Below are 25,202 nucleotides of genomic sequence, written 5' to 3'. Positions count from 1 at the left end.
CACACAATTCTTTTGTAAATATAAAAATATTAAGCAAAAAAAAAAAAAAAAAACATTTTTTTTTAATTGAAAAAAGTGAAAATCGAAAATCGAAAAAAGTGAAAATCGAGATTGCATAGGTGTCTGAATCGAGATCACGATCTTTTTTCGATTAATCGTGCAGCACTAGTACAGTTTCGTTTTTCATTACCTTATTCAAATGTTCCCCGTCTGTCTCTTTCTCTTGACATGTAGCATCCAGTGTTGCCAGATTCTGTGAGAGAAACAAGCAACCAGGTCTAGGAAAACCAGCCCAAAAGAAGCAACTATGGGCCACATGAGCACTTTTAACATATACATCAGCTATTTGAAAATAGACGATCTACAAGCTCACAACACGTGATTTTCAAATAGAATATTGCGGGGAAATTATAATAAGCATATCTGGTAAACCTGGTAGCATCGTCACGCATACAGTACCCATCATGCACGACACACACGGGAAACTAGGATTATTCCATCCAATGTTTTATAGGCCTTTATGATTGACTAGTAACGAATATGATTTCACGTGTGAAGCTTCATAAATTAATTCAAGCAAAAAACAAACAAACTAAAAAAAAACTCCCTGAATGGCGTGAGGCCATTGGACCCTCCCTTCGTGGCGGCTGGTTTATATAACTCAGTGCATTGTTTTAGCTCGCTGCCATTCTATTCAGCAGTCTTGCACTGTATGTTTGAAACTGTGAAGAGGGCTATGTTTATGCACTGATATGTGGCTACTGGTCTCCTCCACCCTTTGCCCTTTTAAGCTTTAAACAATAGAATGAGTTATTTTCCTTATTCATTTTGCGGCCTGCCAGCAGTGTATTATGAATAGCTTAGGCAGGGTAAATAACAGCGAAGCACGCTTTGTTTGCCTCACATCTTTTCTCCAAAGGGAGGGAAGGCAAAAGAAAAAAAAACACTGCAACAATGGAACAAGTTAATTAACTGCAAAGCTTTGCAGGTTTAAAAAAAAAAATGGTGTCCATCTGTGGTTGTCCTCGCCCCATGTTATTTTAATTTATTTTTATTCAGAGCTTTCTGCATCTCTGAAGCCTCGGGCGTCAGGTTTGTGGGCAAACTCTTAATGAAGGCCAGCTATTGAAATCACTGAATTGAATTGAACTGAACTGAACCCGTCACCATCCAGTGTTATCAAAAGAAAACAAAATGTCTCTCACACACTTGAGTCTCTCCACATCTGAGTGGAGTCTGTTAAAGGCGCACAGACCTATAGAAAGCGACATTAAAATGCAGGACAGGTAAACACTTCAAAGAAGAGAAGCAAGGCAAAGCAAACCCCAACCATTTCAATGGTGGAACGTCAACGGAATTGAGATCTTGGCTTGCGTTGAAACGGACCATTCTTCCACTCCTTTCCAAGCCTTCTGCTCGAGACAGGAAGTAGGTTTGTCCCAGTGTTCTCGTCTTGTATAGCCCACACTGGGACGACCGGTTCCCTTCTAAAGGGCAGTGTGCAGGCCACTGAAGCTGTACAGCGTGCAGTATCATTCCGGCAGGGGATCCTCAGCCTGTGCCTGGATGAAGTCATGCATGCTAACCGGGGCTAGCGTAACCTCCGCTCCCAGCGGAGGCCCGTTTAGAAGGGGTGATTCGACTTAAACGTCCCCCCAGCACTTAACCCATTACGACCTGGAGACGATTCCACAAATGTCTTCTAAATCCCAACAGTATTCTGAAAAAACGTATGTTTCTATATCGGTGGTGCTCAAACTTTTTCATGTCAAGGACCCCCAAAATGATATGTATTTGGCCACGGACCCCCATCTAAAAATATGTTGTTCCAGGGACCCCCCAGAAGCAAAGTCTTGAGTTACAAATGTTCGCTTTGAAAAATATATATTCAAAGGTTTGCACAAGTTTTCACGATAAAACAAAAATAGCAGATCTACAAGCTCGTAGCGCGGCACTCGGTGCCGCGCTATGAGCTTGTATATCTGCTATTTTTTAATAGCCAAAAGTGTAAAATACTGCTTTTTTAGCTCAAATTAAAAAAAGTGACACAGATGCGTTCCAGGTCTTAATGGGTTAACTTTTCAGCATCCTCCTGCGATGCCATGTTTTAGTAATGGCAGGCAGATTGCCGCACTGAATAATACAAGGGGCCCGTCTGTGTCGGAGCTTGCCTGCCACCAAAATCACCCTGCCTCGGGGCGAAGCCCTCCAGGGCGGGCTCTCTGCCCCTCCTCCACAACCTGTGGGTTGGGTTGTCCTGTGATATCCCCCAACAACCTTGAGAAGCAGCTCTACTGCCTCACAGCCAACTTAGTATAACTTTTTCTTTCTTACACCGAAATGTTATTTAGTTTTTGCTATGTTTGCTACTGAACCCCTTAAGCCCTGCTGTTGTCAAAATAAATCCAAAATAGCTTTTTTTTTGGGACAGTTTTCGCCTGTAATGACACATGCCCAAAATAGGGATTCCGGTTGAAAGTGGGGTTAATGGTTTCCTGTTAGCAGTGGGCGCGTCAAGGAACGGTTAGGAGGACGTCTCCTCTCTCTCTCGTGACGACTTTCGAGGAAAAAGGGTTTCGAGGGGTTGGGACACATTGCGGAACGGGAACGGAAGACGTTCTGGCGGTGTCCTCTCGCTGCCCTCTTCTACATGAAACTGGGTATCTGAAAGCAGGCCACACACACACACACACACACACACACACACACACCCACACCCACACCCACACACACACACACACACACACACAGAGAGAGAAGCATTTGGGATTCTCCTCCTGCCCACAGCTGTGTCTTCCTTTTGCAATTCCTTCAGTGTCCAGGGCCCCAGCGTGGGCCACAGCTCATCAGAGACGTCATGCTGCTCCCCATTCACTTTCCCTGCCTTTGGAAAAAGGTAGACAAACTGTGCGCATATGGTCGAGGCGAAGCCCCTCCAACATCAGCCCTGCCCAAAGCTGAACTACAGCTGACCTTTTTTAATGGAAGCGGGCTTCCGCCGTCGAGCAGCAACCAAACTGAAAGAGCCGTTCACTTTTCTGACTGCTGGTTATTAGATTTAGGAGACGTATTTATAGATACAGACAGGACTTCAGTCAGTATTCCACCTTTGAATGATCTCTCTCCCATCCTCTCTCCACACCTGTAGCACTCTCGTTCTCTCCATCGTTGTCCCCTTAACGACATGGACCCTAGTGTCCCTATTCTGGGCAAAAATGGGCAAAATTCTATGAAAATATTTGGTGTAGAGGGAAAGAAGGAGGAGGCCAAGTATAGGCCTCTAGGGGACCCCGGTCTACAAAGTATAAAGGGTTTTAAGTGGTTAACTCGCCACTAATTTATTCTCTTTTTCTTTTTTTGTGTCGCTCACAACTTACACTGTGTGTGTGCATCCGTGTGTGGAAAGAAAGAGGAAGAAAGAGAAACACAAACAGAGGAGACAGACTTTGATGCCTTGCAGGGTTCACTGGTTCCCTGGCCGTAGCGAAATGAAACGGAGCTCTTGACCCCCCCCTCTGCCCGCACATCCAGCACTCCAAATCCCACGAGACACCTCTCTCCCTAAGGGTTGCTCTGACCCCACCTCTGATGCAGCTTACCAGTTCAGTGGGTGTGCTGCTGTGCCGTGGGGTTCAGCATTAACTGCCTTTCCCTCCCCTTCATAAACACATTTCTGGTACCCTCCTTTTATTTACTTGCATTCACTGAAAGCAGAAATGTTATTCCATCCTGCGGGGCCTACGGTGGTAATCGTGTTTAGTGTCAGTAGTGCATGTTTAGTTTGTATAAATTGTCTCAATAGCAGCCATATTGAAACGTTTTCTTTCATTTAGAAAGACCGCAGGACTAATACAACTTAAATGAGACTTGCAAAGGGTCTAGTAATATACATAACCTGGTTTTCCCCCAATCATTGTCACTGTTAATGATCATGATAACCATGATTCAAAGCACCTGAATAATCAGGGTTATCATTTCAGGTGTGCAGGAACCTGTATTTGTGTGCCAATGTTCTGGTGTGTAGTTTGTTTGACTTACATTGGAGTGGTTGGCTCGCCAAGTGGGGTCAACCACACACTTTTTTTGACACCCGGGCAAACGTAACAAATGTTGAACTCCACGCGTTGAACACGGAACAGTCAAACAAACCGTCAAAGCGCAGCAACAGTAAGCTTGATGAACGGGACGCGGGCGCTTGTGACGCGCACTTTATAAAATTGTGTCGCATCACATCGCGACGCATTGTGAGCATGGGAAATGGCTATTTTTGCCGTGTGGCGCGAGCACGCGCCAATGGGAGTGCGAATTAAGCGTTAATGTGCCCATGACACAGGCCCCTGAGCCTGTTAGTGCCGCTGTGTTGCTCCCCAATATTCTGTTTGTTGGTGTTTCCTGTCTGAGCAGCATCACACTTGCCTCGGGCTGTTTGGTTTTGCACTGTTTGTTTGGTTCTACCCTCCCACGGTGCTGCCACAGAACGATAGTCACATTTTAAAGACAAGCGTGCGAGGTGGAAACTGGGTCTCTATACAAACGCTGGAAATCCTCCAATGGTGCAGGAATGTTCTCTCCTGCAGTCAGGAATTCCTTTGAGTTTATAAGTAAATTGCTTTGACAATCCTTAAACTAGTGTTCTTATCGTGAGACTTGATACACGAGCGTGGACAAATCTGAGAATTAGCTTTTTGCATGGAATGGTACTTTGCTGAAACGGTAAGGTCGCTGGAAAACCCCTCTGCAAGCTCTGACACTTTAAATGTGTGAAATGAGCTTGAATTTGACTTTTATTTAAGCCCTGTAGGCTACAAACCCTGTAAAACTAAGAGTTACATTCATGTCCCATCAGGAAAGGAAAGCTTTTGTGTGAAATGTGTGGAATAAATGTGAAATTGTAAAAGCAGAGTTATAAAATGGACCCGCAGTGTAAGACCCCATGAACGTTCAAGATTTCACCAGGCAGGTGATCTCACTGAGCTTAAGAAAAAAAAAAAAAGGAATGTTCAAGGCAATGCTATGGCTCAGAAAGTATAATCGAGGCAAGCGTGACAATTGAAGACAAACATTATACTTCCATATATTACGCAACAGCCGGAAAATCATACGTCAATTAAAGATAAGTATCTTGGCCTACGTTACATCCCTATAGAGACATCATAGACTACATTACCTAGGAGTTCACATCTGAGGGAATTGAGGCACTCGACTTGAAACATCTGTATCATGTTTAAGGCGGTAGAACAAACGAGGTCTTCCCCCCCCATGTCCTCAGCCCTGCTACACCAGCAACGCCTTGCATGAGCCACTCGAGCAGAAAGGTCTGGTTCTGACATCAGAAAGCATGTTTTCCAACTCACCACACATTCACACACACACACACACACACATGTCCGCACACTCCCTTCCAACACACACACACACACACACACACACACACACACATACTGTACAGGCTCACACACACACACACACACACACACACACACGCACACATATGCTCTCTTATCTCTCTCCTATGTTCTGTTGCTCTCTCAAACACACACACACACACACACACACACACACACACACACACACACACACACACACACACACACACACCTAATTCATTATGAGTGTGACACGATCGTCTTACATCATCTCTGTATTTCTTCAGATACAGTCAGTCTCAGCCGTGTACGCGACATGGAATTTCAGAAATGATCCGCCGACTTGTTTCGCTCCACGGTTGCACATTGCCGTGTCGTTGCGTCAGTCAATTTCACCAACAAAATCACCCAAAACATAGTCTTGTATCCTTTCATGTGCCTTCCCTTTGATCCGCCTTCAAAAATCTGACCATGGTTTATTTATCTCTCTCTCTGTTTATACCTCTCTTGTTTCCTGCTGTCTATCTCCCCCCCTCTCTCTCTCTCTACATCCCATTAAGACCTGGAACGCATCTGTGTCATTTTAGATATCTTTGGCTATTCAAAAATAGCAGATCTACAAGCTCGTAGTGCGGCACTTTGTAGATCTGCTATTTTGGAAAAAATCGTGACAATTTGTTTAAATCTTTGAATATATATATATTGTTTAAAGCGAACCTTTTTAACTCAAATCTTCGCTTCTGGGGGGTCCCTGGAACAACATATTTTGAGATGGGGGTCCGCGGCCAAATACATATCATTTTGGGGGTCCTTGACATGAAAAAGTTTGAGCACCACTGATATACAGTAGAAACGTACGTTTTTCAGAATACTGTTGGGATTTAGGAGACATGTAGAATCGGCTTCAGGTCTTAATGGGTTAAATCTCTCTCCAACTCTTTCTCTCAATCTCCCTTTTATCTCTCGCTCTCGCTCTCTCTCTCTCTTTCTCTCTCTCTGCATGAAGTGAGACATGGGTAGCAGTCGAGTCAGTCGCTAAAAATGTTGCCATCACCCACTCTCGCCGTTGGCCCGTGAGAGATAAATCTAATCCCCCCAGAAGGCCGTTTAGTCGGGAGAGCGAGCATGGGAAGGCACGGCCCATGGAAGACGTCTAGGGCTAGATCAAACGCTACCCGCCGTTTTCCCTGAAAATTGGAGCGCGATTCAAGCCGGCAGTCACGTCTTTTCAGTCCTTTGTTACCGTTTCAATGAGTGTCACTCCGCTTCATCTGCCTGGGCCTACGCAGTCGAGATCACGAGAGCGGTAGAAACGAGAGCCTGCCTTTTTGAACCTTTCAGCTCAGAGAACCTTTCAGCTCAGAAAAAGGGCCGTAACGCTGTTCCACCTGCATTCCTTCCACGTTATCTCATCCCCTCTCATCCTTCTGGGCTCACCTGTCGATATAATTCATCTTGGTTTAATCTTCAAAAGACAACCGGAACAGAACCGCAACGGTTACCGCATCCTCGATTCCAAATTGCTTCTCAGCCCCGTCTCAGCATGTCTTTCTACTTGGGGCTCTTGGGTTTGAGTTATAGACCATTGTTCCGCGAGCTGTTGGAAGCATTTATCTCATCACTGAAGTTGGTACAGGCCTATTGCCCCCCCCCACTCCCCGCTCTCTGGCAACTCTGGGTGTTTTATATGGAGGGAAAGACACTACAGTTTGTCCTGCAATGAAGTTTGGGTTTGGCTGTGCCAGCAGAGCAGAGGGGAATTGCTCTGTTGTTTCACTCGCATTCCTCTCAGCCACTCAGGCTCTCCAGCCGTTCTCTCTAAATGAAAATGCATATTAGCATTGTTAGTGGAGACCTTGGCCTGTAATTTGGTTGCTATTTTTGAATGGAAGCAGACCTGTGTTCCCATCATAACATATAAGCTTACGTAGGCGAAATACACTGTGTGTGTGTGCGTGCGCGCGTCTTGCTAGGCTTGAATGTAATGCACAGCCAAGCCAGGGTTCATAACCCAATGAACAGTCATTCATCTCAGTAAACTGCGTCTCGCAGCACACTGCCTATACAGTTGATTATTCAGTATTGAGATGAATTTTGATTATACGGAAATATCCTGGCCTGCTTGTCGCAGCAGTCCACCATCACTGTTCTTATGGTCTCTTAAAGTCTGCCCGGAAAAACTATTTGTACAAATCAAAGGGAATGTGTCGGGGATGACCAATGTTTGTTTATTTCAGCCCCCACCGCAAGCCGACGAGGTGTACTGAAGGTTAGCCCCCCTTCCTCATATCTTTGATTTGCAGACGTGTGGAGCAAATGGCACACTCCTCTGATCCAATATGAGGGCAACGCCTCCCTCCACCGGGGGGAGGGCTATTTCCTCCTGATACCATTGGCTTGGAACAGCGCGGGATGCAAATTGACTCCTCAGTTCCAGAGATGGAGGAAATTGTGAGATTGCATTTAGGATTAGAAGGCCACAACAAATGGAAACAGGCCAGGCCATGTTCTGATGGATGGCTTGTCTTTTATTTATTAAAAAAAAAAAAAAAAATCCAGTCAAGGAGCTCAGATGTGACTAAGAAACGGTGAGAATCTCTTCAGTTAACCACATGAACCCTAAGCTTGCGTTCTTATTCAGGGGTGAACATTTGACAAAAAAAGACCAAAGATTTGAGAGGGGGGGGGAAAAGAGGGGGCCTAATATAGACCCCTGGAGACTCCAGTCAATGAAGTATAGGGTTTAAGTGGTTAAAGAGGTGGAGGGGATTTACCAGATCATTTGAGATCTACATTAACACATTCCATGCCAGAGTTTAATCTCATAATGTACTCACCAGTGCCAGCGTTTTATTGTTGTTTTTTAGTTTTTTTCATGTCGCCACAGACCTCGCTAAATAAGTTAAAAGTGCGCGTTCATTTGGTTCTAAACACACAGCGGATCCGTGAGAAACGGTCAGCGAAAACAGTTTCCAAATCCGTGCCGCCATCTTGAAGCTACAGCCGATACACGGTAAACAGTGATCAGCGAGGAGAAAAACAACAACCAGAGAAAATCGAGTTTTAAACAGGATCCCAGACAGGAAGCGGATACGATCGAAAAAACCGGAACCCGAATAATTCCGTTTCCGACCGGAAACGGAAATGGATCAAAAAAATTCGGAAAGTGCACCTGGGGCACTTAACATGGGAATCGGCGGTTCGCGTAGATCTACGCGACTGGCACGCTGCGGCTTTAAATAGGTTTCGCGTAGATCTACGCGACTGGCATGCAATGTGTTACATTAAGTGGGAAATGAACCAGAAGGTGGCAAGATATGAATGCTTCTCCGTGGTATAGCTCCAGCCAAAGGGGTCAAAAACATAGTCGCGACGTCGCCAGAGTATCTCCAATGAGTTCCCCGGCAACTCCTCAAGCAAACACAGACACTCAGGGCTGCAGCCAAACCCCAGCAGGTGTGATGTAGCTGCGTTCAGCTCCCTGAGGAATGCACAGTAATTAGTTTTTCTTTTCTTTTTCTGTTTGTTTGTTTGGTTGTTAATTTGGTTGTTTGTAATTAGTTTTTTTGGTCCAGTTCTGTGTAACTGTTGAGTACATTTACTTAAGTAGTGTAAGTACTGTACTTAAGTAAAATGTTTTGGTATTTTTACTTTACTGGAGTATTTCCAATATTCAATACTTTTACTCCGCTACATCTCAGAGGCAAATATTGTACTTTTGCTCCACTACATTTATTTGAAAACTTGAGTTACTAGTAGTTACTTTTCAGATATACATTATTATATTATGAAATATACATTAAACACTTTAGCCCTATTTTATACATGAGCTTGTAGATCTGCTATTTTCAAATATTTTAGTACTTTTACTTTTGGTACTTTAAGTACATTTTGATGCCAATGCTTTTGTACTTTTACTCAAGTAAATTTAAAATTCTGGACTTTTACTTGTAACAGAGTATTTCTATATTGCAGTATTGGTACTTTTACTTAAGTAAAACATTTCAGTACTTTTTCCAACCACTGGAGCCAAGTTACAACTGCATCGTCACAACATATAATAGGGTCTGTAACCCTCCTTCCTCCATTTGTATTTGTAAACGAGATGTGACGTTTGAGGGAGAGTCCGCATAAAGTAAATCAAATGAAATGAAAACGGGCTCATGCTTTAGGGAGAGAGCATTGTCGAGTGTTCTATTGTTAGGATATGTGCTACTTTCATGACGAAATTCTGGCTGCAAAATAGTCACCAATGTGACCCCCTTTTGTGGTATTGGATATATATCGCGCTATTTTAGTTGGTGACATTCTTTCCGATGCATGGTTTACTTAACCACTTTCAACATGCCGTCCCATGACATTATAGGTGACAATTATATTTTAAAAAAATCTAAAACATTTTCAAAAACAGCAGAACCAGAAGATCTACAACCGTTGTGAGCTTGTAGATCAGCTATTTTTTCCCTATTTGTCGTATGACAAAGTATATAGGGTTTACCCATTAAGACCTGAAGCCGATTCTACAAATGTCTTCAAAATCCCAATAGTTCTCTGAAAAAACTTATGTTTCTATATCAGTGGTGCTCAAACCTTTTCATGTCAAGGACCCCCACAATGTATATGTATTTAGCCGCCGACCCCCATCTCAAAATATGTTGTTCCAGGGACCCCCAGAAGCAAAGATTTGAGTTACAAATGTTCGCTTTAAAAATATATATATTGAAAGAGTTGCACAAATGTTCTAGTTTTTTCAAAAATAGCAGATCTACAAGCTCGTAGCGTATCTGCTATTTTTGAATAGCCAAAGTGTAAAATAATGCTTTTTAGCTCAAATAAAAAAAAATGACACCGATGCGTTCCAGGTCTTAATGGGTTAAAAACAATCGAAAACATTTTCAAAAACAGCAGAACCAGAAGATAATAAGATATACAATCGTTGTGAGCTTTTGCTATTCGTCGTATGACAAAGTATATAGGGTTCAAGTGGTTAAAAGTGATACAGCTATTACATGGTCATGATAGAAACATTCTTCGCATTGGGCCCTATGGCGATCACATGATTCCGCATCCTGCTGGAATCCTCCCTCCAGAACCATAAAACCATGGATTTGCCACAGCTTTTAAAGGTCAACTTTTTAATTTGAAGAGGCAACAGTCATTCATTGTGCAGCCGAAGGGGTCGACAGTGGAGCCAATGTTGGGACTTCCTGTGTGAGAGTCGTAGCATCTTATCCCTGGGCCCTATATACATACTGAGGCCAGAGGGGTTAATTTCTTCCTCTTCCACAGTACTTCCTCCTGCCAGCTGATTTATTTGGTCCCCTGGCGGCACCCAACGGCTTCCATATCCTCCTCCTCTTAACCAATCGCAAGTCCCAGATCAGCGATTCAACTTAAGCACTTTTAGGCGTGAATAAATCAGTAGACAAGTCGGCTGTTGTTTCCAGGCCTGTCGGGTCCGGCGAGGAGAAGAGACCCCAGGGCATGACCTCTGGGACGTCCCACACTTACTGCAGTAGGTGTTTACATGATGTGCCACTCTGGTGCACTGATTCCCAGCCTGGTGGGACGTGAGGGTATTGCAAGTGGGCCCCCAAATAATTGGGAAAACACTACGATTTGAATCATAATATAACATTAATATTAAAAAATATATATATGACATGCCTTTTTTTTCTCTCTTTAAAACTCATTCACTGCCTCTGACGTAATTGACGTAATTAACCAATACTGCCACTGACGTAAAAAACTTAATTATTATTTATTTATTTTCAAATTTGACCCAAAGACCAAGGAGATATGATTTTTCGAAGATCTAGACTCCCATCCACTTCCTTGTTAACTTAAAAATTATGTATCTCGGCTCCTGAGTACTTTTTTTTTTTCAATTAAAAATCTCTGGCAGTGGGCAAACGCGGCCAGCAATAATTCTGGCAGTGAATGAGTTAAAAAAATATGTGTTTTCATAGTGATACCAATTAAAGTATACTAGTATGTTGGTTCCATTGATCCAAGCCGGAACACAATCAATTGATTGATCATTAAAATGAACATGCATTGAACGGCTGCCGTGTTAAGTGGTCAGATGGGTGGGCCCCGCGGACACCTTTTTAGATTTTCAAGTGGTCCCTGGTCCAGAAATGGTTGGGAACCGCTGCTCTAGCAGTGCAAAGTCGTAACGGGACTTCTGCATCAAAGACGTGCACTGTGGGGGGAAAAAATCTGGTTGTGTGAGCAACGAAAGGCTCGTCAAACGACTGCTGGCTCGTTGTTTGTGACAAGCTTTAATTCCAGCGCCTCTTAAATGCACGTTCCACTGTCTCCAACTCTGCTGGAGTTGGGAATACAAATGATACACAGAGAAAACGGTACAATATTCTCCTGTTTCTTCAGTACAGTGCTTTTTGTCTGCCCTACTGCTTCCTGTTTATTGTTGAAGCTCTGTCTCCATCTCACGCTGAGGCAAATACAATTTAGATTTTAACTTTTTCCTATTTTCACAGAAGGCACCGTTGGCTAGATAAATGGCAAAAGAAAGGTCAATATTCCTTCCCTCCCTAGCTGAATAAAATGCAAAACTATACCTGTATGTATTTTAAACTTGGTTATCCAATTTACTTTATATCTGGCCTGCCCTTTCGAAGACCACACAATGCTATCAGCCAGCTTCAGTGCCTTGTTGTGCCATCATAAAATGTGACCTTCACTGCTTTTCTGCCGGGACATAACAAGTCCCATTTAGATGCCGCTGTGTGATAAACAACAAATAAAGCTCTGTATTAGTTTTGTCTCTGTAATTTATGGGAGTGTTATCACACACAACCCCGATATGGCCGGTCCTCGAGTGTATCTGTGTGGTATGCGAGTGTCTGCGAGGGGCCTGTCAAAAGGGAATGGCACTGAACACTATCAGACTGTCAGGGCTTCACCTTGCTTTCGCTAAATGTCAAAAGTTTTACTGCGGTTTGTGTGCACCCTCTCCGTCTGGCATTTAGACCCAAGTTCTTTCCTATTCATTATTTTCCTCGAAAGACTCCAGACTTGAGCCAAAGCCTTATACATTTTTAAAATGCTACCGTCTGCTTGGAACTCAAATCTGTAAATAATTGCTGGTAATGGGCAAACGCTGACCTCCTTTCGCCCCTTTTATTTCCCATGGACCTCATTGATGTCACGGGGGAGATGCCAGTGGGCCCTCACTTTAATTTCCTTTCTTGACCTGACCCCATCAAACCTCAGGCTTGGAGGAGTTATGGTCGCGTGGGTGGGATAGGGATATGCTAATCCCACCCCATGCAGACGATGCCGTTTTTTTTGTGCTTGGCGAGAATGGCATGATCCATCGCTTCCTTATTCATCAAGCCAGCCCTCCCTAGCCCCCCCCCCCCCCCCCCCCCCATCACATGCATGTCATCTGTCCAGTCTGGAATGTGCCCTGCGTGGCTCAACTATTGCTGAAAATCCATTGAGCAGAGGAGGACCCCCCAGCCCTTTGTCCCCCGCGCTCATTTTGTCACACTGAGGACAATCAAACAATGACATGGCTCTATTTAGTAACGCATCACTGCCCAGGAAGTATTTGTGTCCTTCAAGTTCAGCGCCGCACATTAAACATTTGCTCAAGATGGGCCTCTTCTGCTGCAGATGGCGTAGCCTCGGCTTAAGCCTCTTTTCATACTTAGTTGTGTGCCGACGTCGCACATCACAAAGAAAAACAATCTTTTCGCTGCGCGACACCCGGCGCACAAATAAATATGATTTAGGATTTACTCCGCGACCTGCTTCTGCAGCTTCTAATCTGGGATCTATCTACATTCAAATCCATCAACTTTTCCCCCCCGAGAGGTGTTAAATCTTTCAAACTAATTTCGGTCACATATTATGTGACTCTCGTTGTCTCTTCGTCCCTGAAAAACACAGCGTTATCGCACGTTGAAGGATTGCTCCGGTCCGCTTTTACAACTGCGAGCCCGGTATCTGTTGAAACCTCACCACAAGATTCCATGTTGCCCGACCTACTATTTGCATAGGAAGTCAAATGGGGACCGCATTTGCATTTTAGCCCCTGGCTGGCAACCACACCGCACCGCAACCAGAGAGTGTTTCACACATTCACTGACGGCTCTGAATATCACAATGCACGGTACCTTGGGTTTGGTGTTTTTTTTAACCCATTAATACCTGGAACGCATCTGTGTCACTTTTAGATTTCTTTAGGCTATTCAAAAATAGCAGATATACAAGTTCATAGCGCGGCACCGAGTGCCGCGCTATGAACTTGTAGATCTGCTATTTTTGAGTTTTTCTTTCAAATTTTTTTTTGGATTTAGAAGACCTTTCTAGAATCTTCTCAGGTCTTAAAGGGTTAAAGATAACGAGATGATTTTGTGGTTAAAGATATGCCTCATCCGGGGGGTGCCTGCTGGCTCTGCCAGTTGGCACACAGACCACGTGCTATTTAGTGAGCGTGAGCACCCGGGCTCGAATCCGTCCCTCGTCTTGTCTCACGTTGTCTCTCCTCTCTCTCTCTCCCTCTCTCTGCCCTTGGTTTCCTGTCTAGCACTGGTTCTCAACCTCGGGTCCGGGGACCACCAGCGGTCCAAATGGACCCTTACAGGTCTGTAACTCCGAGAGTGTAGAAAATGGAACCTAACAATTTTACAGTGTAGATTGGGGGTTCCAAGTATAGTTTAGTTAAGTGATTTTTTTCTTCATTTCAAGCACCCCCAGTTTAATAGACATTAGTCCACGGACCCCCATTTGATACTTTTTTTTAAATATCCCTGGGACCCCAATCTACAATGTAAAATCCTCAATGTTAATTAAACTCTGAGATTATGCAAATGCAACCATGTACTGATGAGCAAAAAATGCCTCTTCTGCTGCGCTTTGTGTCCAGCTAGAGAGGAGGGGGAAGAAGGGGGGTGGGGGGGGGGGGGGCTTGGTTTTGATAAGCGGGTGGCCAGTAGTACTGGAGAGAGGGGGGGTCTCTGTTAATGCTTTACAGAGCAGCAGAAGGAGAACGACAAAGGAGGCCACGGCCCTATTCAAAGGCCACGGTCCAACCCCCCCCCCCAACCCCACATGCCAGGCATTCCAATGTGCTGTGTAAAGGTTGGACCAATGAAGGGGAACGGGGTTGGGGTGGTGGAGGGGGCGGGGGGGCTCATGTGGGACACCTCAAACACACACACGAACAAAAAAACTCCCCAACCATCCTGCCTGCGACACCTCTCTCTTCCCTCCCCATCCCATCCCACCCCTCACTTTAGCTTTTTTAGTGCACTTTTGGGGCGTTGCCATGGCAACCGTTGGGAGAAGAGAGAACAAACCAGTGTGTGCACAAGGTCCAGATTAACCCCGTCCCCGCCAACACCTGCCCCACCCCACCCCCCCCCCACCGCAAACAGATGTAATAACATGAAGAAGCAGGTGCAGCCGCGCTCCCTCCCGAGGCGCTGGTTTTGTTGGAGCCGCAGCATTCGTTCAGGTCACAGGGTCTCCTCATAAAGCATGGAAACCTGTGTTCGCCATGTAATTATGATAAAAACATATTTTTTCTTAGGTATGTTAACATGTGGAGAGACAAAACCACAAGGAAAAATGGCTGAACCACATTAACCCTGGTGTCCAAACAGCAAACATTGCCGAAAATAGCCGATCTACAAGCTCACAATGGGTCGCATCACTATTCGTCGTATGGTGAAGTATATAGGGTTTATATGTGGTTAATAGTGCTTCTTTGGGCCAAACTCCAGTCCACATTTACAAAAAAATTGCAGCTCCTACTCAATTGTAAAAGACGGGTCAAGAATAATTCAGTTTGAGTTCTCATTGCCGTCGGCACACTCTGTGTAGTAAAGCACCCCCAAATTTCCCAATCTATTCTAGATGATTGAATAAAGGTGTAGGCGTTGAGTGCCCCAAAGGCTGCTGGGAACTCAATGCCCCATCACCTATGAAAAGGGCCCTTCCCAGGAGAGCAGCGGGATTGTGTCTGTGTGTTTTTTGTTTTGTTGATGATGAATGATGCAGATGTTCTGTGAGGTTAATAGTGGAGGGGGGTTTAGAAGGAGTAATGAAGCAAATGGCAGTGTCCTAATTGGTATCCCAAGACCATACGGCTTCATATTTCCAGCACACTTCATGCATTATACAGTACAGAGCTATTAGTGGGATTTATGCAGTGTACCTGGATGCTAATCAACTGTGCTCCCTGCATTTGACATTTTGGAAAACGTAAAATGAGCTGAAATATCGGCAGAATAAACCCCTTCAATTCCTAGATCAGCAACAATGGAGGCAAGCTGCAGTGAACGAGTATAGGCCCCAGACAATCTTACCCGTGTTGCTCAGATGACTGCGTAAAAGACAACTGGCTGGCAAGACTCGGAATCGTGGCGCATAAGCCCCCTAGACAAGAGCTAGAAATCAGACGTGTGCGAAGGGGTTGAAAAGATGTGTTTTGTTTACAATGTTGAATCGACTTCCTGCACTCTGTAGAGGCACTATAGCCACTTGGGAGTGACGGTGTATACAGTGCAGTTATAATTGAGAATCACTTTCCAAGTAGCTCTGGGTAACAGCGTGGCACAGCAGGCACCTGATATGCCATTTGATATTTCGTGTTTTAGATTTTGTCCAAAGGAATCAATGGGAAACACGACAACTTTTGTGTTTGTTCTTCGGAGAGCCAAACAAAGCCCCCCCCCCTTATTTGAATAAGATAATAACCTGCCTGTACTGTTTTGTTTGCCTGCTACCTTGATGCTCTCTTGAAGTGCTGTGTGACACCAGGTGTGACAGAAATACAAACAGAACAGCCCTTTTCCTGACTGCGGTATGTCTACACACCTGCTTATTTTTAGCCGTAGAAGAAATGTTTACACTCGATCTGATTGTTTTGAGCGTTCCTACGCAATGAGCCAGCCTCGTGTGCCAGCTTTGTTAACGAAGGCGTGCAGAGTTGTTTACATATTAAGATGGAAATAGCAGGCTGTCCGTTTTGAGTGTAAATAAGCAGGTACACTGGACATAAATGTTTTTTTGCACTGCAGCCAAATGGAGCATGATAGCAGCCTGCGTTCTGTCATGGAGCATGTTGGCTGGGATGTGAAGTGCTTTATGTTAAACATCTTTATGTTGTAACTCCAAAAAAACAAACACCAGTCTGGAACTGAACGTCCACCCTGGTTTAAGGCTGTTGACATCGTACTAGAGCACTGTGTCTCAACGTGGGGACCACCAGGGGTCCAAATGAACCCTAACAGGTCTGTAACTCTGAGAGTGTATAAATGGAACCAAATGGCATTTGGTTCCATTTATACATTCTCAGAGTTAAATAAGCACTGAGTATTTTACAGTGTAGATTGGGATCCCACCCCAAAAAAAATCATCTAAGCTGTATCAAATGGTGGTCTGTGGTCTAATTCATATCAAACTGGTGGTTCTTGAAATGAAAAACGTTGTGAATCCCTGTATTTATTTGAATTATTTGAAAACTAGACAGTCGGGTGAGCTCCTTCCATTATACAACTTGACGAGCTGTGGAAAATATCACCTGTGGAAGAGTGATACAGTAGGTGTTGTTCCCCATGGACTGTCTGCAGCCCCCCTTGGCTGTAGGAGGGTGGGCGCTTGGGGGGGCCTCAACAAGTGGGTGAACGTTTGTCAGCGATACACAGCTGTGCAAAATGAAGGGGAAAAAAAGAGTTGCCACCCATTCAACCCCTGTATCTCTCCCTCTGTCGCTCGTCTACTACGCATGTTCCCCTGTGTGTCCCTCTGCTCCTATAATTGATGCGCTGCGCATACTGTTGAATGTTGGACTGCACCATCCTCCTCCTCCTCCCCACCGGGTAGGAGGATGTAATACGATCCTCGAGTAAAGCGCGTGTGGTACTCTTTTGCCTTTAATTCAGCTATAAGGCTAATTGTACTTGAATTTTGTCATTTGATTTTTTTTTTATGTGTCTTAGACACATTTAAACTTATCGAGTTCATTAAGTTTGTAAGTAAAAAAAAAGTATAATAACGGCAATTAATACTAATCACAATGAACACATCAATTGGAGCTCCTGTACTCCGGTGGCTGTAGGGCAGGCTACTATTTTAAACGTAACATTATGTACATACATACATGTGACATTTTTAACTTAACGTTCCAATTCATGGTATTTATCTAAATTGGTTATTTTAAGTGCTAGTGGTCCTTGAGGCAATACATTTAGAGGCAAAACAATTACCCTGTGTGCCAGGAGAGTCTGTCGTGTCGTCGTTGCATCCTCGGAAGAGGAGGACCAGGGTTCGTGCCTGTTTCTCTCTCTCTCTCTCTCTCTCTCTCTCTCTCTCTCTCTCTCTCTCTCTCTCTCTCTCTCTCTCTCTACTCCTCCCCTTTCTCCTGCTGCCTTTTCCTCCCCCTGCCTCTCTCTCTCTCTCTCTCTCTCTCTCTCTCTCTCTCTCTCTCTCTCTCTCTCTCTCCCACATATCTCATCTCTCTATTCTCTCTCTCTGCTCGTTATTTCTCGTCGGAGCCACAAGCTCGCAGGATCTCTTGCTCCGCATTGTTACTGAGCTTCATTCAGAGTGACACGGCGGAGCTTTCCTTTTTTTTGTACCGGGGGAGGATCGGACTATACACACTACTATAAACACACACACACACTTTCTCTCTCTCGCACACGCGCGCGCGCACTGTACGCACACACACATGGCGGTCCGGCGGTGGTGACGTGCACACACAGGAGCATGTTTCACATCACAGATAGTGTTGGATTTACCTGAGAGAGACTCTCCTCTCTCCACTGCCTTCTTCTTCTTCTTCTCACGGTCAGAGAGCTGATATACCAGCAGCACGCACGCACCACCCACACGCATTATTTTGGACCTGATCGTTTTTTTTTCCACTGAGAAGAGAAGAGATCCCGAGGAGGAATAAATAAACCAACCAACCCCAACGACAGACCACAACCATGGGGTTCTACGGCACTTTAAAGATGATATTCTATAAAGTGAGTAAAAGCTCGGTCTGGGGGTGTCTTTCGTGCTCAAGCGAGCAAGCGCATGCATGTGAAATTGTGCTCTCTCTCTAGCCTGGCTCCACCGTTACGTTTTGACGCGTCTCTCTCTCTCTCTCTCTCTCTCTCTCTCCGATCATCATCATGAGCACTGCAGAGGATGTTTTAGCCCAACAGTCACTAGAAAACACTTCAGTTTCGCACGTTTAAAATGCTTTAGGTTGAAGTGTTCTCTGGTGATCGTGGTGTTTATGAATTATACGATCGCTATATATGTGATTATTTGGGCATGTTGCTGCCTGTCATCGTTCACCGGGGGGGAAGTCGATCCTAATGTTGTGGTGGTGGTCGCTTTGCATTGCGTTACTTTCCAATATAAACGCCCGCTGTGATCAGATCAGCGTCGTGGAGTTGGGGGGGGGGGGGGGTGGATTTGTATTGTAAACGATACCGTTTCGAAATCGATGAGTATATTTATTAACGCGCTGGCGTTAAAAGAATCGCGTTAATTGATTGATTGAATCCCCCGATCATCTGTCTGTCTGTGTCAATCAATGGGGGCTGTGCTGCTGTGTGTGTGCATGCACCTGCGTCCCAACGAAACGCAGACTGACTGGAGCAGCGCACTGTGGTGTGGTCCTCCCATCTCACACAGGGACCACAGCACTGTATAGGAAAGACATCACATTAATGTAGGGTAATGTACATCACGATCTCCCCCCCCCCACCACCCCCACCCCCAGAAAGGAGACGTTCTCTACATTCAGTCGGTGGGGAGTACTCTGGGGGATTTTTTGGTATAACGGTACAAATAGCGATGGCACAGACCACCCCTCACTGCTGCAATCCTTGTATTAGTCCTGCAGCCCCTTCTCTGTGGTGCTCCGTGCATTATGCGGTATGGTTGGGTTTATCTATCTTCTACTGGCCTAGTGCCTGCTGCTGCTGTGCTGTGAGATGAGATCCGTGTATAGGAGATTGTTGGTATAGTCGGCTTGCCCTGTTCCTTTCTGAGTCTCTAGGGGGAGGAGAGACCCCCTGTTCCCTGACATGGTGCACTTGCCCCGAGGCGTTAAAAAGCACAGATAATGGGTCACTGTGTCAGACCGCGCGAGGGTAGAATATCCTCAAGGATATGTTGGGTGTGCTGGATGCCAGCCACGAACCAACGCCAGCTCTCCTCCCTGCAAGAAGTATAGGGGGAACTACGTTGTAGGTTTTAAAAGACGGCTGAACATTCTTTGGGGGGGGGGGAAAGGAACATCCTTTTTTATGCCGAGATTGAGAAGGCAGAAGACTTTCACCCGAGTGTCCCTATTATGGGCATGTCGGTATAGGTTGAAATGATCGAAAAAATGACAAAAATAGCAGATCTACAAGCTCACAAAGCTGTACACCGTGTTGTGAGCCTGTAGATTGGCAATTTTTGAAATGATTTGAATAGTGCTTAAGTGGTTAAATCACTGTCTTTAACAGCAGCGATGCTTCAGAGTGTTCTTGACATTGACAGAAATTCGGTTGATGACCCTGGAATGATGAAGCAGGCTTCCGTCTGCATCGAGTTGCATTGAAGGGGCTAATCATCCATTTACAGCAATATTTAGTGCATCCCCAAGTGCTTAATGCTGTGAATGTGAACGTGCCCCTCCCCGTGCTCACAGTGCTACCATTTCAGCATCTACAAACAAGAAAAAAAAAAGAAGAAAAATGTGAACGAGAGTCTGCAGCTGCTGCCGATTACACGCAGCGTATTATGCAAACAAATTGACTAATCTGGGTGTTCATTTGCCAACATGTTAGGAAGGAGGTGTTGAACGCTTGGTGTGCTTTTGTCTTAACCGGCGTGCGTAGCATGCATCACAACTTGAACCCCACAAGTCACCGTTATTATATTCCACCCGTGATCTTTGAATAATTTATTCGAGTTGTGCCTCATTTACATTGCTCTGTTAAATAGTGCTCATACTGTAGCAAGCACATCTCCCTTTTAGTTTGAAGTCACCCCCCTACAGCTAGTGTTCACCGGCAATCTCTCTGCTGCTATCTGTCTCATGGGGCAAAGACTGAGGGAAAAAAAAGCACCAGTGGTTTGTTTCTCCCAGAGGCAAATTATAATCCTGTTAACAGATTTAATTTCTGAAAGGTGTGTCTCCCCTATTGGTGCTTCCTTCCTTTCCGCACATGATCCGGATATATCTGTCTCTCCAGCCACTCTGGCCCACTTCTCACTCAGTGAGAAACATTCAGATGGCTCGCTTTTTTTAAGGGACGTGGATGACATTTCAATGAATTGAGGTGTTATTACATCAGGGAGTGATTGCGGTCTTTTATTTTTTAAACTGAATTATTCGGCACTTGTGCTTTATTAGATAATACAGTGAAGAGACACAGGGGAGCTGGGATGATGACGCACGGTCCATTCAAACGCTTGGACGTTGAACACAGTAGATCTGTGTGTTGTACAGTATGTGCCATGCAACCGGCAGAGCAGCTAGAATTCCCAGATTGCATGGTTTATTAATTTCTTTCATGTTCTTTACTCTCTCTCTCTCTCTCTCTCTGTAACCATCTGTGCTCTTCTGTCCTCTCGGCCGTGTCTTGGCCATGGGGAGACGGAAGCCGGAGGAGCTAGTAGTAGACGCCACACCAAGAAAGTCTGATTAGAAGCGCTTTCCAAACATAACATTCTCTCTGCTCGTCTCTGGTTACCTTTTCCCAGGCTTTTAAACACAGGAGGCTGTCCACGCACTCCGCTTCTCAACGCCTTCACTTAGAGCTGGAGGTTTCCACTCCGCCCCCCCTCTTACACACACACACACACACACACACACGCACATGCACGCACACATTCACACACCGCACACTTACAACCAACACCCCATTCTCTCCCCCTTCGTTCAGTTTCTTCTCTTTTCTTTCAAACACAAGCTTGAGCGTGCTCGCGCACACACACACACACACACACGGTACGTTCGCGCACACATCCCAAGCACTCCTTGCCTATTGAACTGCCAACGCAGTGAGATCACTCCTTGGAGAACAAGGGAGTTAGGTGGGTTGAATGGGACCTCGGCAAAAAAGCAGGGGGAATCCTATAAGCCTGCGTCCGCTCCCGTAATCAATGGAACTCTCCACAGCTGCATATTTTTTACATTTAAGACTTGATGGAATATAGATTCTATTCTGGTGGAGAGAAGGGAAAAAAAAAACCTTTGTACCGCGCGGATCCCACGAGCGTCTCGTTTCTGAGAAAGACGACTTGTTCGCGTACCGTTCCCCCCTCACGGGCCGACGTGCACGTCTCTAGGCAGTGGTGGAAAGTAACTAAGTACATTTACTTAAGTACTGTACTTGAATACATTTTTTTAGGGATTAGTACTTTACTTGAGTATTTCCAATTTCCAATACTTTTTACTCCACTACATCTCAGAGACAAATGTTGTACTTTTACTCCACTACAATTATTTGAAAACTTTTGTCACTAATTACTTTGAAGATTTTGATTATTTATTTCAAAACATACGTTAACCACTTAAGCCCTATATACATCTTGGACATTTGAAAATAGCCGATCTACAAGCTCACAATGTGTCGCATCGCGACACATTGTGAGCTTGTAGATCTGCTATTTTCAAAAGAGTTTTATACATTTGAAAACTTGAAATGGGACGTTCTGCATAATGAGTTATTTTACTTTTTGTACTTTAAGTATATATTGATGCCAATACTTTTGTACTTTTACTCAAGTACATTTTGAATTCCGGACTTACACTTGTAACAGAGCACTTCTACATTGCAGTATGATACTTTTACTTAAGTAAAACATTTCGAGTACTTTTTTCCACCACTGCTCTTAGGCTCCGACTGCTGCCTTGATCTGACACCGTGCGCAGCCTGCTCTGAGCCCCTCTCCCCCCCACACACACACACACATGTGGTTCTTAATCAGTACCGAACGCGGCTCTTTTCATGGCAGCCACCGCTTCATTTATTTCCCCCGAGGTCGCTCGCCCAGTCCCTTTAGTCACACTCCAGTGACCTGGGGAAATAATTCCACCACCATAAGTCTCTGATAGGGGGGAGTGTCACGGCTGACTTATGCCTGGTTTCCGCGACGTGCCGCGCAGCGTAAATAGCCGATCGACAAGCTCGCGAGGTGGTGCAGCGCGATGCGGTGTGAGCTTGTAGATCGGCAGTTTTTTGGTGCGCGACACTGGCGCACAACTCAATATAGATCACCCTTGAAAGGGTTGTGTGCTCTTTATGCGCGCGCGCACACACACACACACACATACACACACACACGTCTATCTGTCATGTCAGGCCTTGCTATTCAGTCAGACAGTCAGTTGATGGGGTTGAATTGATTTTTTTTTTCTTTTTTCTTCTTGTCCTTCCCTTCTATCCGAGTGGAATTTCCAGCGAGGGTGTTTTTTTATTGTTCTTCTCACAGAACCTATGGGTGCAGCTGGCCCCATCACTGTGGTTATCATTTCGGCGGCTCCGTCGTCAAAAAAAACCCCCAAACAAAATGTTTCACATTCTCAACTCGTCCTTGGGTTTCCTATCTCCTCAACCACACTGTCTACTATTTCAGAACATGCAGAATACACACAAAAAAAAGGAACACCCACAAAATAAGTTTAAATGCTTACTTTAATGCATGCCAGCAGTTAAACGAACAAACGTTTTTCGGCCCCTCTGGCCTTTTTGTGAGTGTTTACTACCATGCTATTCGGGGAACACGCTGTGTTGTCAAACGGAGAAAAAAAAAACATGAATGGAGACGAGGGGTGTTCTGTAGTACAAACACAACAGCTAAGGAAAAAAAAGCAGCCTTCATGTGGAGGAGACATGTTCATCTACCCAAAACAATGAGCAGACAAGAAGGGAAGCTTCAAAACGTTTTCACCCAGTACTACTCCTTCCCTTCCAGAGAGCACACGACTCAGGAACTATACACAAATCCTTCCAAAGCACATTGTGGCTTCCAGACATGTTTTTCTTTTTTTTTTACAAGAGTGATTTGAGCTCGGTGCCAGTGAACAGTGCAATAGTGGGACTTCCCAAGATCCCTCAGCATGTTGCAGCGTTGCCTTATGTATACTTGCAGAAGATAGCAGATCTACAAGCTCACAGCACGACACGTTTTGAGCTTGTAGATCTGCTAATTCCGCTACACAACACCAGTGGTGGAAAGTTAACATTACTACATTTTACTACACATTGCTACATTTACTCAAGTACTGTAATTAAATAACATACTTAATGTAATTAACAACAATACTTTTACTTCTACTCCACTACATCTCAGAGGCAAATATTGTACTTTTACTCCACTACAATTATTTGAAAACTTTAGTTACTAGTTACTTTTCAGATATAAATTATGATATTATAAAACATACATTTACCACTTTATTCCTATTTTATACATAGGCTATTTGATCTACAAGCTCACAACGCGTCGCGATGCGACGCGTTTTGAGCTTGTAGATCTGCTATTTTCAAACATTTTAGTACTTTAAGTACATTTTGATGCCAATGCGTTTGTACTTTTTCTGAAGTGAATTTTTAATTCCGGGCTTTTACTTGCAACGGAGTACTTCTACATTGCAGTATTGAGACTTTTACTGAAGTAAAAAGTACTTTTTCAACCACTGCACAACACCAGGGAACAACAAACTATAAATCACCCCCTGAGTGTTGTCTTATGCCACACTGCAGGTGGGGAGTGGCTTGCGATGGTAGCAGAAACGGCTGCAGGACGATTTTGACAAAGCGCATAATTAACTGCACACCAGCGTGGATTTCAGTAAGCTGGTCCCTAAGTAACCTCTCCACAAAAAAAAACAAAAAACTTTTTAACAGGCTGTTCTGCAGGAATAGACCTCTAATGGGGAAACGGCATCATAAAAGTTTGAACTAATAAGTTCTAAACAATGCATTGCCTCTCTATACTGTTAGGGTGTCGTTTGTTTTGCATTGTTGGCTCATCGGCACATTTCTACCCATGCAGCATTTTTCCCTTGAGACGGGCAGGCTCTTGACTTTGAACTTACAGTACCGCTTCTAATCAGGAAGGCCATTAAACGATTTCCTTTCTAAATGACTTCATAATTCAATATAGAATTTGATCAATGTTTGCTCTGAAATGAATGCTTGTTACAGCAAGAGATCAAATGATGTGTTGAGAGACAGACAGGGATGTCTGTCTGACCTAGACACATTGACGCTGTACTCGGATGGTACTGAAAGGTACCTTACATCCAACCATCAAGGTTGCATAATCATACAACAGACTGGCATTTTCAAAACGTCACAATCGAGCAGAAACCTTGTATCTCCATATTAAATGTTTTCTTTTTGAAGTGAATTCCCTATTTTATACTTCGTCGTATGACAGTGTTGTGCAAAAGTAGCAAAAATAACAAGTTCACAACAGTTGTAGATATGCTATTTGTGCTGTTTTTGAATTACAATTATCTTTTCTTTTTTTTTACATTTTCGCCTATAATGACATGCCCAAAATAAGGACTCCAGGTTTGGTTCTCAAACTTTTCCCCCAAAATGTATATGTATTTGGCTGCGGACCCCCATCTAAAACTATTTTGTTCCTGGGACCCCCCAGAAGCAAAGATTTGAGTTAGAATATATATATATTCAAAGATTTTGCACACATTTTCATGATTTCTCAAAAATAGCAGATCTACAAGCTCATAGCGCGGCACTCGTGCGCGGCAATCTGCTATTTTTGAATAGCCAATATTTAACCAATGAAAATTATTAATAAGAACTTGTGACTAGCATCGACGCAGAG

General features: G+C 44.4%; 1 protein-coding gene across 5 annotated transcripts in view; it reads left to right on the top strand.

Moving 5' to 3' along the window:
* The window catches only part of fbxw7 (F-box and WD repeat domain containing 7), a 269,250-nt gene that overhangs the window by 193,972 nt on the left and 50,076 nt on the right, over positions 1-25,202 (top strand). Inside the window, exon 1 of one of the 5 annotated variants that reach the window (XM_080415341.1) lies at positions 17,930-18,376. The exons of the other annotated variants lie outside the window; for them this stretch is intronic. Within the exon in view, the coding sequence (XP_080271467.1) occupies positions 18,338-18,376 (39 nt within the window). The 5' untranslated portion in view covers positions 17,930-18,337. Of the gene's footprint in view, positions 1-17,929; positions 18,377-25,202 lie in introns of those variants that run through there. 5 annotated transcript variants of the gene reach the window in all.

This window comes from Gymnoscopelus braueri (genome assembly GCF_963280865.1).
Source record: "Gymnoscopelus braueri genome assembly, chromosome: 2".
NCBI lineage: Eukaryota > Metazoa > Chordata > Actinopteri > Myctophiformes > Myctophidae > Gymnoscopelus > Gymnoscopelus braueri.
This window is presented reverse-complemented; position numbering and strand designations above follow the sequence as displayed.